This window comes from Oenanthe melanoleuca, chromosome 1A, assembly GCF_029582105.1.
Source record: "Oenanthe melanoleuca isolate GR-GAL-2019-014 chromosome 1A, OMel1.0, whole genome shotgun sequence".
In the NCBI taxonomy this organism is placed as follows: domain Eukaryota; kingdom Metazoa; phylum Chordata; class Aves; order Passeriformes; family Muscicapidae; genus Oenanthe; species Oenanthe melanoleuca.
Genome location: NC_079334.1, coordinates 55,610,153 through 55,621,947, shown reverse-complemented (window position 1 = coordinate 55,621,947; position 11,795 = coordinate 55,610,153). Strand labels below are relative to the sequence as shown.

Below are 11,795 nucleotides of genomic sequence, written 5' to 3'. Positions count from 1 at the left end.
AAGTTCTCATGTGCATTGCAGATCTTTGATCTTGGCATTTAGTGTTTTAAAGTGGCAGACAGGTCTTGCTGTACTTACCTTCAAGCTGTCATAACTGGAGTCTATACATGAAGCTTTCTCTTCATCCTTCCAGTACTTATTTTGGTATAAATGTATGTCTAAAATACATGGAATGATACAGACATGGTGTAGCAAGGAGAGTTTCCTGTACTTGCCAGTAGTGTTACAGATTTCTTTAAAACTTCTATCCATTTAGGATTTTAACACATAAAACGTTGCGGTATTTAAATTCCTTTGCCACAGAATCAAAACAGTGACTAAAACACTCTCTGCTGGGATTTTCAGAGGCCTCCAATACACTGAAGAGTTTGGATCCCTTCTTACCTTTGTAGTTTTGTTGTGGCAGTCAGAATGTGGCCATACTAAAACTCAAAACTCATCCTGAGCGAGGTTTTTGATAACAAATTTTTGAATTAAAAATTGGATTCTTCTCTTTATCTATCATCATCCACACTTTATAGCCTCTAAATTGTCTGTATTTTCACCTCCCAAGAGATTTTAATCCTTTTAAAATGCTTCGGGAGATAATATGTAGATCTTGAATGCACATTTAATGATTAACCTTGCTTAGTTTTGATGGTGATAGATGGATGGCTGTGTGTATTTTTTAAGACCTACTTAATTTAGCCTTTTTTTTGCAGTGTCTACAGAAATGGAGGAAAATGTATGAGTGCAAATGAATGCGTATTTTTTTTTTAAATTTACTGAATTTAGTAAAACCATGAGATTTTTCAGGTTTTTTTAAATTATTGTTAATATTTTTCCCCTTTTTGTTTGTCTTTATTTAGATCGTACCTGTAAAGTCTGGAATCTGGTAACTGGACAAGAGATCATGTCTTTAGGGGGTCATCCAAATAATGTAGTTTCTATTAAATATTGCAACTACACTAGCCTGGTCTTCACAGTTTCAACCTCCTATATCAAGGTGTGGGATATCAGAGATTCTGCAAAGTGTATTCGGACACTGACGTGAGTATGCTGACCCTCAGATGCCGATCATTCAACTGAATCTTAGTTTTAGATACATTTTATTATATTTAATTCAGTGTTGTGTAATACAGTATAGTCTAATATAAGAATGCTGTTGGGAATGTAAGCTTTCTTTACATGTTCAGACATGTAAGTCAACATGGGGCACCAGTAACATGGGAACACAAAACAATTTGCGTTTAGAGTTTTATCAGATGTTCAGTATTCATAATTGGTTGATAGCCTTTTTGGCTCAGTGGAATAGGTTTGTTTTTAGACAGTTTTGCAAAGTATGGTGAATAAACAACAGAATTTGTTTTTTTTCTTGTTTTTTCTTTTTTCTCTTCCTTCTGTGTATTCAGGTCTTCAGGCCAAGCTATGCCTGCTGATGTGTGTTCAGGAAGTACTAACAGGACAGTTGCTATCCCAGCTGGAGAGAACCAGATCAATCAAATTGCACTAAATCCAACTGGCACATTCCTCTATGCAGCTGCTGGAAACGCCGTGAGGATGTGGGACCTGAAAAGGTACTGAACACCAAAGAGAATGTTCTGTAGGTGGTTACATGTACCTAGGCAGCAAAGCTGTGCACATGAAACTGTCAGTGAAGTGTTTCTTCTATATTGTAGTGTCCTTACCTGGGCAAAATACGGTATCAGTTACAGATTAGCTAATCCATCTGAGATGATTACTGAGATAATGATTTTCTCACGTGTTAAGGTTGTGGTGAATCATTTCAGTAAAAATGACTGGAAAAACACAAGGTTTTGTTTGACAGGTGCTACAAAACACACTCTTGTGAGTATGGGAATCCTGACTAGTAATTGTTGATGAAATGATGGAATCAAATAGAAGTAATGTAATATAATATGGGATCATGATAGCTGCACTATAATTACGCTTTTCCAAACAGAACCTGCTCCCAAAGGCTGCATTCAAAATACAGAAAATACTTACGAGGGGACTGATTAATCTTTACTTTAAAATGTTTTAATTCTTATTTTGCCTAAATAGAAGGGTTTTGTTGTATTTAACATAAATTTAATATTTATCCATAGACATGAACAATAGAGTATAGGTAAACCAGAGGATGAGTACTGAAAACATAAGGAAAATAAAAAGATCCATTCTGTCAGAAACTGTGCTATGGACTGTACTGGATATATGAAAAATTAAAAAATCCTCATTTCTTCTCTTATCCTTAAAGATTTCAGTCTACAGGAAAGCTAACTGGTCACCAAGGTCCTGTTATGTGCCTTACTGTTGATCAAATTTCCAATGGACAAGATCTTATTGTCACTGGTTCAAAGGATCATTATATAAAGGTAAGCCACTAGTATTTGCTTATTTTGACTTGGCACATCAGCATGGGATGCAGACTGCAGCAGAAGTGGCTTACATCTGCACATTTAGAATGTCATAGCCAAGATGAAAATTATTTCACCCACCATGGATCATGAATAGTATTCAGTCATAATAACCACTTACTGCTTCAGTGCCTTTTTTGTTTCGCCAAGGAAGATGGATGCATGGCTGTCTCTAGTTAAGTTTTTCCAATCCCCATTAAATTGAATGTTAGGTATACAAAGTCTTGAAGAAATATTCATAACACCTACTTTTAGGTAACATTTAGCTCTTTAGAGTATCTTAAGTCAGTGCCACTGTTTTGGAGGGCAGACCTAATTGTTTCAACAGAGACACCCTGTGTGTTCCTCACATAAGAGAGTCCAGGGTTTAGCCCAGGCTTTTCTGATGTATTACCTGTGTTCTGAAGTGGGGAAGACAGCAAGTTCAGCACTTTCGGCCAAGATGGCCAAAATATACTTTTCTGCTTCCTGGAACTATGATTAATTCACTCAAGGATATGGAATCTGTTTTTTGGGAGGAGGGAGTTGGGTTTTTTGGGTTTTGTTTTTTTTTGTTTTTTTTTTTGTTTTTTTTTTGGGTTTTTTTTTGGTTTTTTTTTTTTTTTTTTTTTTTTTTTTTTTTTTTTTTTTTTGTTGTTGTTTTTTGTTTTGTTTTGTTTTCTTTTGGTTTTTTTGTTGTTTTTTTGGTTTTTTGATTTTTTGGTTTTTTTCCCCTTCACCTCAGCCAGTGAACCTACAAGCTCCTTTTTCTCAGGACTACACTCAGCTCATCAGATTCAGGGAATTTTAGATCATCCGTAAATCTGACCCTCACACTGTGAAGAATGTGTGATGCATGAGGCCAAAGAGAGAATGAGCAAGAAACCCTAGCTTCTTATGAGGGGATGCCCTTTGTTCTGTTCTTCTTACATGCTGGAAAAAGTGCATGAACACAGCTGAACATTTATGAGCTTTCTCACTGAGCTGGGCTTTCTGTTTTTTATATTATTCTACAATTCTTAGATGCTTGGCTGTGCACAGTGCCAGATGCAAAAAGCTGCCTGAGAAGCTGGTGCATAGTTTGACTGGTTGGGCTGTGGATTTGAATCCTTTCAAGCAGTGGTTAGAGGCCAGGGGATTCTTAGGCAATGGGGAGACAGAGGCAGACACTCTGAGAATTACTTCTCTGCACAGTTCAGATTATTGGATTAGTTATGAGCTGCCTCCCTGGTACAGCAATGAGTGAAGGACCTCAGTGGGAACAACAGAGTGTGATGATGTAATGCAAGTTTGTCATGCTGTGAACTGGTGTGACAAGCAAGGAGGTGGGAGGGCTTTTGGAAAACAAAGTTGTCAACAGTCAGAGAAGTTTATCTGTCCCTGTGTGTTCCTTTTCCGTGGCCAGGCTACATAAATCCTTCTAAGCCTGCCTGCCTCCCTCTTGACTTACACCACTAGAATGTCCAGGGATATTTCAACCATTTCTATGTGCTTCAGTAGTAGTGTTCTCCAAAGTGAATGCCTCCAGAACTGTCAAGTCACTTTGGATAGTATAAATGATCTGTATGTGCATAGTGCAGCTGTCTATGAATTCTCAATGTTTCTGTTCAGCCTGGAAAAGAGAATGTCATGTGGAGACCTCATAACTTTCCAGTATTAGAGGGGGCTTACAGGGAAGCCAGAACAAGGGTACAGATTGAAAAAGGGGAAATTTAAGTTATGATATTAGCATGAAAATTTTTGCTGCAAAGGTGGTGAGACACTGAAACAGGTTGCTCAGTGAGGTTGTCGATGCCCCAGTGCTGGCAATATTCAAAGCCAGGATGGATAAGGCCTTGAGCAGCCTGGTATAGTGGGAGGTGTCCCTATTACTTAAGAGGGGTTGGGGCAAGATGATCTTTAAGGTCCATTTTAACCCCTTAACAATCCATGGTTCTCTGCATGGGTAAGTCTGTTGGACTGCCAGGTCTGGTGACAGACACTGTCATGCCACAGGAAACTACTGTCTTGTCTACTGAGTCAGTAATATTACTCATCTCTAGGTACCTGATTTTTCTGATTTATCATTGAATTTTTTGTTACAACTGGAACTGAGGCATGTTAATTGAATGCAGTAATTTTTAAAGTACCTTTAGCTCACAAAGTTTAATTTTATGCTACCAAGCTCTCCCTTTTCTACTGCCAAGCTTATTCATTCTAAAAGGCCAATAAAGAGTAAATAATAGAGGATGAAGTTTGACATTTGCTTGTGAAACAGAGCTGGTGGTTTAAAAAGTTACAGCTCATCTGTTCTTTCAGCTCAGTCTCCCTGGGTGAGTTCTGACTCCCTACAATGCAAAATGAATCAGGATTGCTTACACTGCAGCTCTAGCAACAAAGACCTGATAGGATTGATTATGGCTTAAATTGTTAAAACAACCTTATTTAAAGAGTCTGTTTTAACACCCAGTTCTTGGAGCACAGGCAAGGAGAGAGATGTGTCTAGTCCATGAAAAGCATCAGTATGTAATAGTATATAACCCTTACTGAAACAACTTGTCCAGGAAAATATATTAATGCCTCTTTCTGAAGCTACTTATCCATGCAATTCTCCCAGTGAGAGTTATGTTTCCCAAACTCAGTCATGAGCTTTGTTTCTCTAGCCCACCACACAGGGTACATATGGATCCTTCCTGAGAAGCTGCTGTGTAAGTGATATTCAAGTAGTAGTACTTCTTCCCAGAGCAATCTTATCTGAAGTCACTGGAGTATTCCCAGTTCAGACAAGAGTGGAAGAGGAGAAAGTAGATAAATTCTACATACATTCTACATAAATATACATCATGATGCAGTGGCCTGTCATAAGACTTAACTTTAGGGGGAAAAAAACTTGGTATTTGCTGCATGACTTTCAAGCAAGTTAGATGGCAGAAATTTTTAAATAACATATATTTTTTTATTTATTTTAGATGTTTGATGTGACTGAAGGGGCTCTTGGAAGCGTAAGTCCTACACACAATTTTGAACCTCCTCATTATGATGGCATTGAAGCACTTGCTATTATGGGAGATAACCTTTTTAGTGGATCAAGGGACAATGGAATTAAGAAATGGGATTTGTCTCAAAAAGACCTTCTTCAGGTAATGAAAAAAAATAATGAGCTGCTATGACAGTCATACTGTAGAACTGTTTTGGGGCTGTACAAATGTTCAGGCTCACACAATGACTATTCACGTAGACACTGATGCTTTTAATAGGAAAAAAGCATAGAGCACTGACTAAGAGAAATCAATAATGTACTTGATCTTTACATGCAGTTGCTTTTTTCTTCTGTGCATGTAGTGTCAGGAGATTGTGATGAGGCGGTTATCCTGTTTTAGCTCTGAGTATGTGGGGTTTGTTTTTCTGATTCAGAATAAAAGCAGCACTTGCCTCATCTGTGACTGGAATCATTGGATACTTGTCTTTGATAAGTTAGTACATTTTGGATTGGGAACTCATTAATAAGAAACAATACTTTAGATCAGGCTACAGAATATTTTCTTGTGAAGAGGTTTTACAGCCTATCTCACTCCACCCAGTCTCAGAGTTTAAATTAATCTCCTTATGCAGTGCATGTGTTATGTAATGTATAGAACACACTCATAATAGTGCTTGCTGTCAGAACATATTTGCTGTATATTTTTGCTTATGTAAAAGGAAAAAGAACCTTGAGTCCAGGGAATTTGCAATTTGTTAGGCGTAAAGAACTTTGATTTTTGCCTACCTGCTATAAGCTGATCTGTTCTTCTAGGTCTTATGAGAGGTTCTTTGGGTGCGGTTGTGGTTATTTAACTTGCGACTGAGTGAGAACTGGAAAGAAGAAAAACAAATACCAGAAGAGAGTGCAATAACTTTATGGAAAAGGAGGAGCATGCATTTAATATGCAGACTGATAGCAAGGAAGTATTGGGACATGAGAAAATAATAGACTGGCTACTTTAAAAAGAAAATTTTTATATGGGCATACTTAGTATTCTTAAATACATAAACTTTCTTGACCTTCGTTCAAAATTGTTCAATTCAGTGCCATTTCCTTTTCAGAATACTACGAAGACTTCACAGTTAAAATAAGGACTCATAAATTTAGCTTCTTACAGAATATCTTCACTTGGCCATATTGAGATATCGGCCCTCTCATCTGTCTCTCCAGAAAAATGCACTAAGCAACTTGTACCAAAATCACAGGCACTGGAAAGATTTTGTATTCTCAGAATGACTTCATTAAAGTTGTAAGAAGTGTCTTCACTCCTGCATTTTAGGCTCATTAAAATATTATGCAATATGCATTTTTGCTATTGCAATTAATTTAACGTCAGAAAGAATACAGGATCGGGGTGAAGAAGTATGTCACTTGGACTAGTTATATCACTTTTCTTGTTTTCCTCTTGGTATATGTGCATTTCATAATTTCTCTACTTTGCCTTCCCCTGTTTGTTGGTTTTAAAAGTAGAACTTGATAAGAATAATTCCACACTCCCTTCTTTCTTTTTATTTCTATAAAATGCTGTATGTTTTTCAAGGAGGTGAGACTGAAGCATTTGACAGAATAGCAACAATTTTTATTCACTGTCTTTTTTAGGGAGTGAGAAATGCTGTTACTCTGCTAATCATGAGATAATTCAGAGTGGAAGGGCCCACTGGAGGTTACACAATGTGAAGTTGTCCTGCTGGTCCAAGCAAGGCCAACTTTGTAGTTAGGTCTGGTTTCTCAAGGCCTTGCCCAGCTCTATTTTCAAAACCTCCAAGGTCACAGATTGAACAGCAGTAAATCTTAATCTACCCAGCAACAAAAACCAGATATCCCTTAACAAGCATGCTATTCAAAAGAGTTTGGAAATCATCTACTTTACTTGGTGTTACACATCCCAAGTCACAAAAACCTGCTGTGGCAAAATTAGGATTTATAAGAGTCACAACCACTCTGCCTCCCCAGTTTCATGAAGTGCTGCAGAACCAGACTACCAGTGCTGTGGTAACTGGGGGTACTATAGATGAAACACCAAGGGGATCCTAGAAAGCTGAATGTACTCCATTATGAGCAATGCAGAAAGCAAAACAATTCTTACCAAACTGGAGAAAAGCCACTTTTGGTATCCTCAAAAGATAGCAAATTTGGGCTGTTTTTCCCCCCTATTTTTCTTTTTCCCCTATTTTTATTTTTCCCCATGTGTTTATTTCAAATAAATTTGTTCAAATAGATTTGAGAACAACAAAAGAATGCTGTTCTCAGCTGGTCTGTGCAGCATTTTGCTTTCTGAATTACAGCTAAAATGCTATTGCCCTTACTCAATAAAGAATTAATGTGTTTCTGTGAAGTGCAACATCACAAAATCAATTTATAATGTGTAGTGGGAAAAGAAGAAAGAAAGAATGCAAATACAGAAACAGTTTCTGTCTTCCTGGTGTATTTTGGTGCAATATTTTGGATTTTCTTTTTATGTGTTTTATAACAGTTTTACAGACTTGAAACATACCATATGTTCAAAAATGCATTTAAATATGCATTTGAAAACATGCAGACTTTGCATTATCCTAAAATGTTTTCTGTTCCATATTAGGTCAATTGTGCATATTAGATTTTCTTCTTGTTTTGCAGTACTATTTCACAAAAAGAAGCACTCTTGGAAGTTAGCACTCTCCTTGCTTCTGCTTCCTTGCAGAAGCCACCAGAGCTGCCATGTAGCAAAACTGCTGCAGGACAGGAGTCAGGCTTACAGCTTGGGATTTTTCCACTTCTGTGCTTGTTCCTCTGGAAGTTTTTGCAGCCCTGTGAGACTTGTCTGCCTTCTCTGTTTCAGCAAGTTCCTAATGCTCATAAGGACTGGGTTTGTGCTCTTGGCCTGGTGCCCGGCGCGCCGGTTCTGCTCAGCGGCTGCAGGGGAGGCACCCTCAAGCTCTGGAACGTGGATACCTTCGCACCCATTGGGGAGATGAAGGGACATGACAGCCCTATAAATGCCATCTGCACCAACTCCAGCCAGATTTTTACAGCAGCAGAGTGAGTTCTTCTCCATGAATCAATCTTTTCTGTGTCCCCTGCTAGAATTCTGTTCATGCACGAGCGTTTAGGACATGTGTGAGTCACTTCATAGAAAGCATCAGGAGACTTGTCTAGTCTGTGCCTCTCAGTGCTAAATCTATCACAACCGTCTCCAAAGTGGCGTGCTTGCACCCCAGGGGATGCACAACATAACCCATTGGGGTGCTGGAATAAATTATTAGGATTCAGTGGTATGTGTATTTCATTATATAAATATACATGGCAGTGTGTGCTTAAAAAATTTTTAGTGGTAGGAGTGCATGATCAAAAAACGTTTGGAGACCACTGATCTAAAAGATGGCAGGGAAAATTTGGCAGTACTTGAGAACTTTATAAGCTTGTCTCTACAGTTGGACAATTTTCTGACAAGACGAATTCCTGACCTGTGCAAATTTTCTTTAAAGCCATGACACATGGCTGTTGGTTTGGTTTTAAGTGCTGGCATGCAGCAGAAGCTTTGCAAGCCATCCTACTATACTGTAAACACCTTGATTTGAATGTTTCTTTCCTCAGTACAAGTGAGCAAATTGAGGACCTGAAACCTCAGGGGAATTGACCAAGAAAAATACCTTGTTAGGGAGAATGTGCAAGAAGCAGCAACAGAGCCTCTTTGTAGTGTAGTCTGAGCACAGGAGCTGTGAAAGGTGACGTGTTACATTCTTGTGCCAGTTGTGGAAGCTTATGGATTAAAAGCAGGTCTTTGAGTCAGAGCAGGATTTCCAAGTTGCCAAGTTTTCATATTTGGTGGTCGTGTCAAAGCTAATGTCTCTGCCTAAAAATTATTAATCCATTTAGAGCATACATACATCTGAAATTCATTTGTTGTTTGTCATAAAAAAAAATTTCAGCCTTTTGATATTTCTAGCAGTGGGCTTAAAGTTTAAAAAATTTGGAGTGTTTCTAATAATTTGCAGTGAAATGAAAGCACAAGTCAGAAAATGCTTCTAATTGTCACAAAGTCAGCTCTGCCTGCTGCTTTCTTTGGAGGGGGTTGTGAGGAATATATGAATCAATGTTGGCTAGTCAGTCAAGTTAATGCTTATGAGAAATTCATAACTTCCCTTTCGTGGAATAAATTGCTATTTAACAAGACTAATTTATTTTTTTTCTTTTTATTTTAATTCTAATTTATAATAGAGTTTTGAACACATTCTATGTGATATTTTATTTACACATACTTTAAAATTGTATAAACAGTGATTTTTTTCCAAAGTACAGAACTACAGTCTGGGCTTCTAAGTGCCACCTCACTGGTGTATGCTATCTAGCAGCTTGCAAATGGGTTTGGGCTTGTTGGGTATTTTTTGTTGGAGAGTTAAGACTTCATATTGTCTTGTGGTTCTGTTGTTTTTTTTACTTTTTCTTACAATAGACCGACACTTCTTTCCTTTCCTTTAGGCATAAAGTCTTTGTACTTTCTTATATGGTTAAAGGGTATAGTCAGTGTGATAAGGTTAGGGAATCTTCAGTGTTGTTCGTGTTAGATTACAAAGTCTTGTGGAGGTGGAATAACCCTTGCATGTCCATTAAAGAACTGTTATTTAGCCAAAAATATCTTTCTGAATAAGACACTCAAACTTTTAAGGAAACTTCTGCTCCCTCTTCACCTTCCCTCCTTCCCAGTGTCATTACAGTGCTCTAATACTGCTTTGTTTTGGTTTTCAGTGATCGCACTGTGAGGATCTGGAAAGCTCGAAATATAATGGATGGACAGATCTCAGATACAGGAGATGCAAGTGAAGATCTTGCCAGTAATTGAAATTATGGGAGATAAATGAATACATTGATCTGTTTGAGGTGCACTCTATTTGCTGCATGTTTATTAGTTAAACACTGATGACTGGAATGGACTGAAAATGCGTGAACTCTTCCACTAGACCTGCTGTCCTTAAAATATGTACTGTATTTAATAACCTCTTGGTAACATGCTTGAGTCTCAACAGTCATGTGTATCTCTATATATTATGGCTGAATTTGTGTGCATATGTAATACTTGCAGTTTAAATTAACTGGAATTCAGTCTTCTCTAAAGACCATCTCAAAATTATAACCTGAAATATATAACAAAAGTGCTCTGCTGTATTTCACTCACAAGTATGATCAGCTGTTTTGCATTTTAGGGTAACAGGGGAAGGAATGTGTCCCAGGAATAAGCCTTTGATTATGAGAGGTAGTTTGAAGATTTTAAAGGTTACTTACACTGTTGTTAGGAAAGTGAAATGAATAATAGATGGGAAGAAGCTGTTAACGATACATCTACCTGACATGGCTGTATCCTGCTAACAGCAAATGCCATATGATTTGTGTGTTGATAGCATATAATCTGTGTTGACCAAAGTTGTGCAGCTGTGTATACTCTGTGCTCAGGACTAGAATTCAAATGCCCACAAATGGCTATGTTTTGTTTGTTTTGCCTATATTCTGCAATGACTAGGTGTTCTTAATGTCAGGACAAATGTATCTTAATCTATTTTTCTTACAGATTTGTTTCTGTCATCTCACATTTTCTTTTTTTAAGCAAATTGTCTTTCCTTTTTATCTAATTTTATATGCTGCTAAATGTATTTTAAATACACTGTTTTGCAAACCTTGGCAGTTACTTTGAGAACTGAACCACGTATATTGGAAAAAGCTATGTAAATAGATGGTTGTATAAAGAAAATATCTTATCTTGTGCCTGTATGACTTTTAAAGCTCTTGGAACCTGGATATTGAGGGAGGATGTATAATTTACCCAGCTGCTCTGAAAATTAATTTGTAAATTCTGCAAATTTTAAAATTTTATGTAGATTCCGAAGCGATGTTTGGATATTGAGATTTTTTTGTTGTTTTGTTTTTATTTTTCAGAAAATATCAGTCTGTAAATTATAGCTTGTGTAGTTAACAAATAAAAATGTGAATGTGAATTGCTTTTTTGCCTTGTTCATCATACTTCCATATAAAAAATTCACTTCTCTTGCAATGGTGTTGAATATAAACCCCACAATTCTACACAGTGCAGTAGTGCAGCTTGGTGAGTAGCATAGCCTGTACGTTGTTCTCATATCCCATGTCTCTGTTCTCCTTGGCCTTTACTTGTATTTTCACAGTACCCTAGGGGGATTCCCTTACACTTAGTACAGTACAGACATAAAATGAAGCAGGTAACTCCTGTTCCTATGAGGTGACACTTCTGTTACCTTATTACATATGGGCTGTCAAACAAGGAAAAGTTCTGATGCCTCTTACTGATCTTGGTGGAATTACCTCCTTCTCTGCTCAGCTTGAAAGGAGATGAAAATACTGCTTGCAATTTGAGGTTACCAATGTATTCCAAGTTTTGATAGAAACAGCTGAAGAATGATATATATTGTTAAAAA

General features: G+C 37.4%; 1 protein-coding gene across 6 annotated transcripts in view; it reads left to right on the top strand.

The window, feature by feature from the left end:
* KIF21A (kinesin family member 21A) overlaps window positions 1–11,346 on the top strand; it is an 86,448-nt gene extending 75,102 nt beyond the window's left edge. For all 6 annotated transcript variants that reach the window (XM_056482040.1, XM_056482043.1, XM_056482042.1 and 3 more), the window contains 6 exons: window positions 849–1,029; window positions 1,392–1,556; window positions 2,237–2,354; window positions 5,324–5,494; window positions 8,195–8,394; window positions 10,102–11,346. In XM_056482040.1, coding sequence (XP_056338015.1) covers window positions 849–1,029; window positions 1,392–1,556; window positions 2,237–2,354; window positions 5,324–5,494; window positions 8,195–8,394; window positions 10,102–10,195 — 929 coding nt within the window. In that variant the 3' untranslated portion in view covers window positions 10,196–11,346. The remainder of the gene's footprint in view (window positions 1–848; window positions 1,030–1,391; window positions 1,557–2,236; window positions 2,355–5,323; window positions 5,495–8,194; window positions 8,395–10,101) is intronic.
* Window positions 11,347–11,795: the final 449 nt, after the last annotated feature.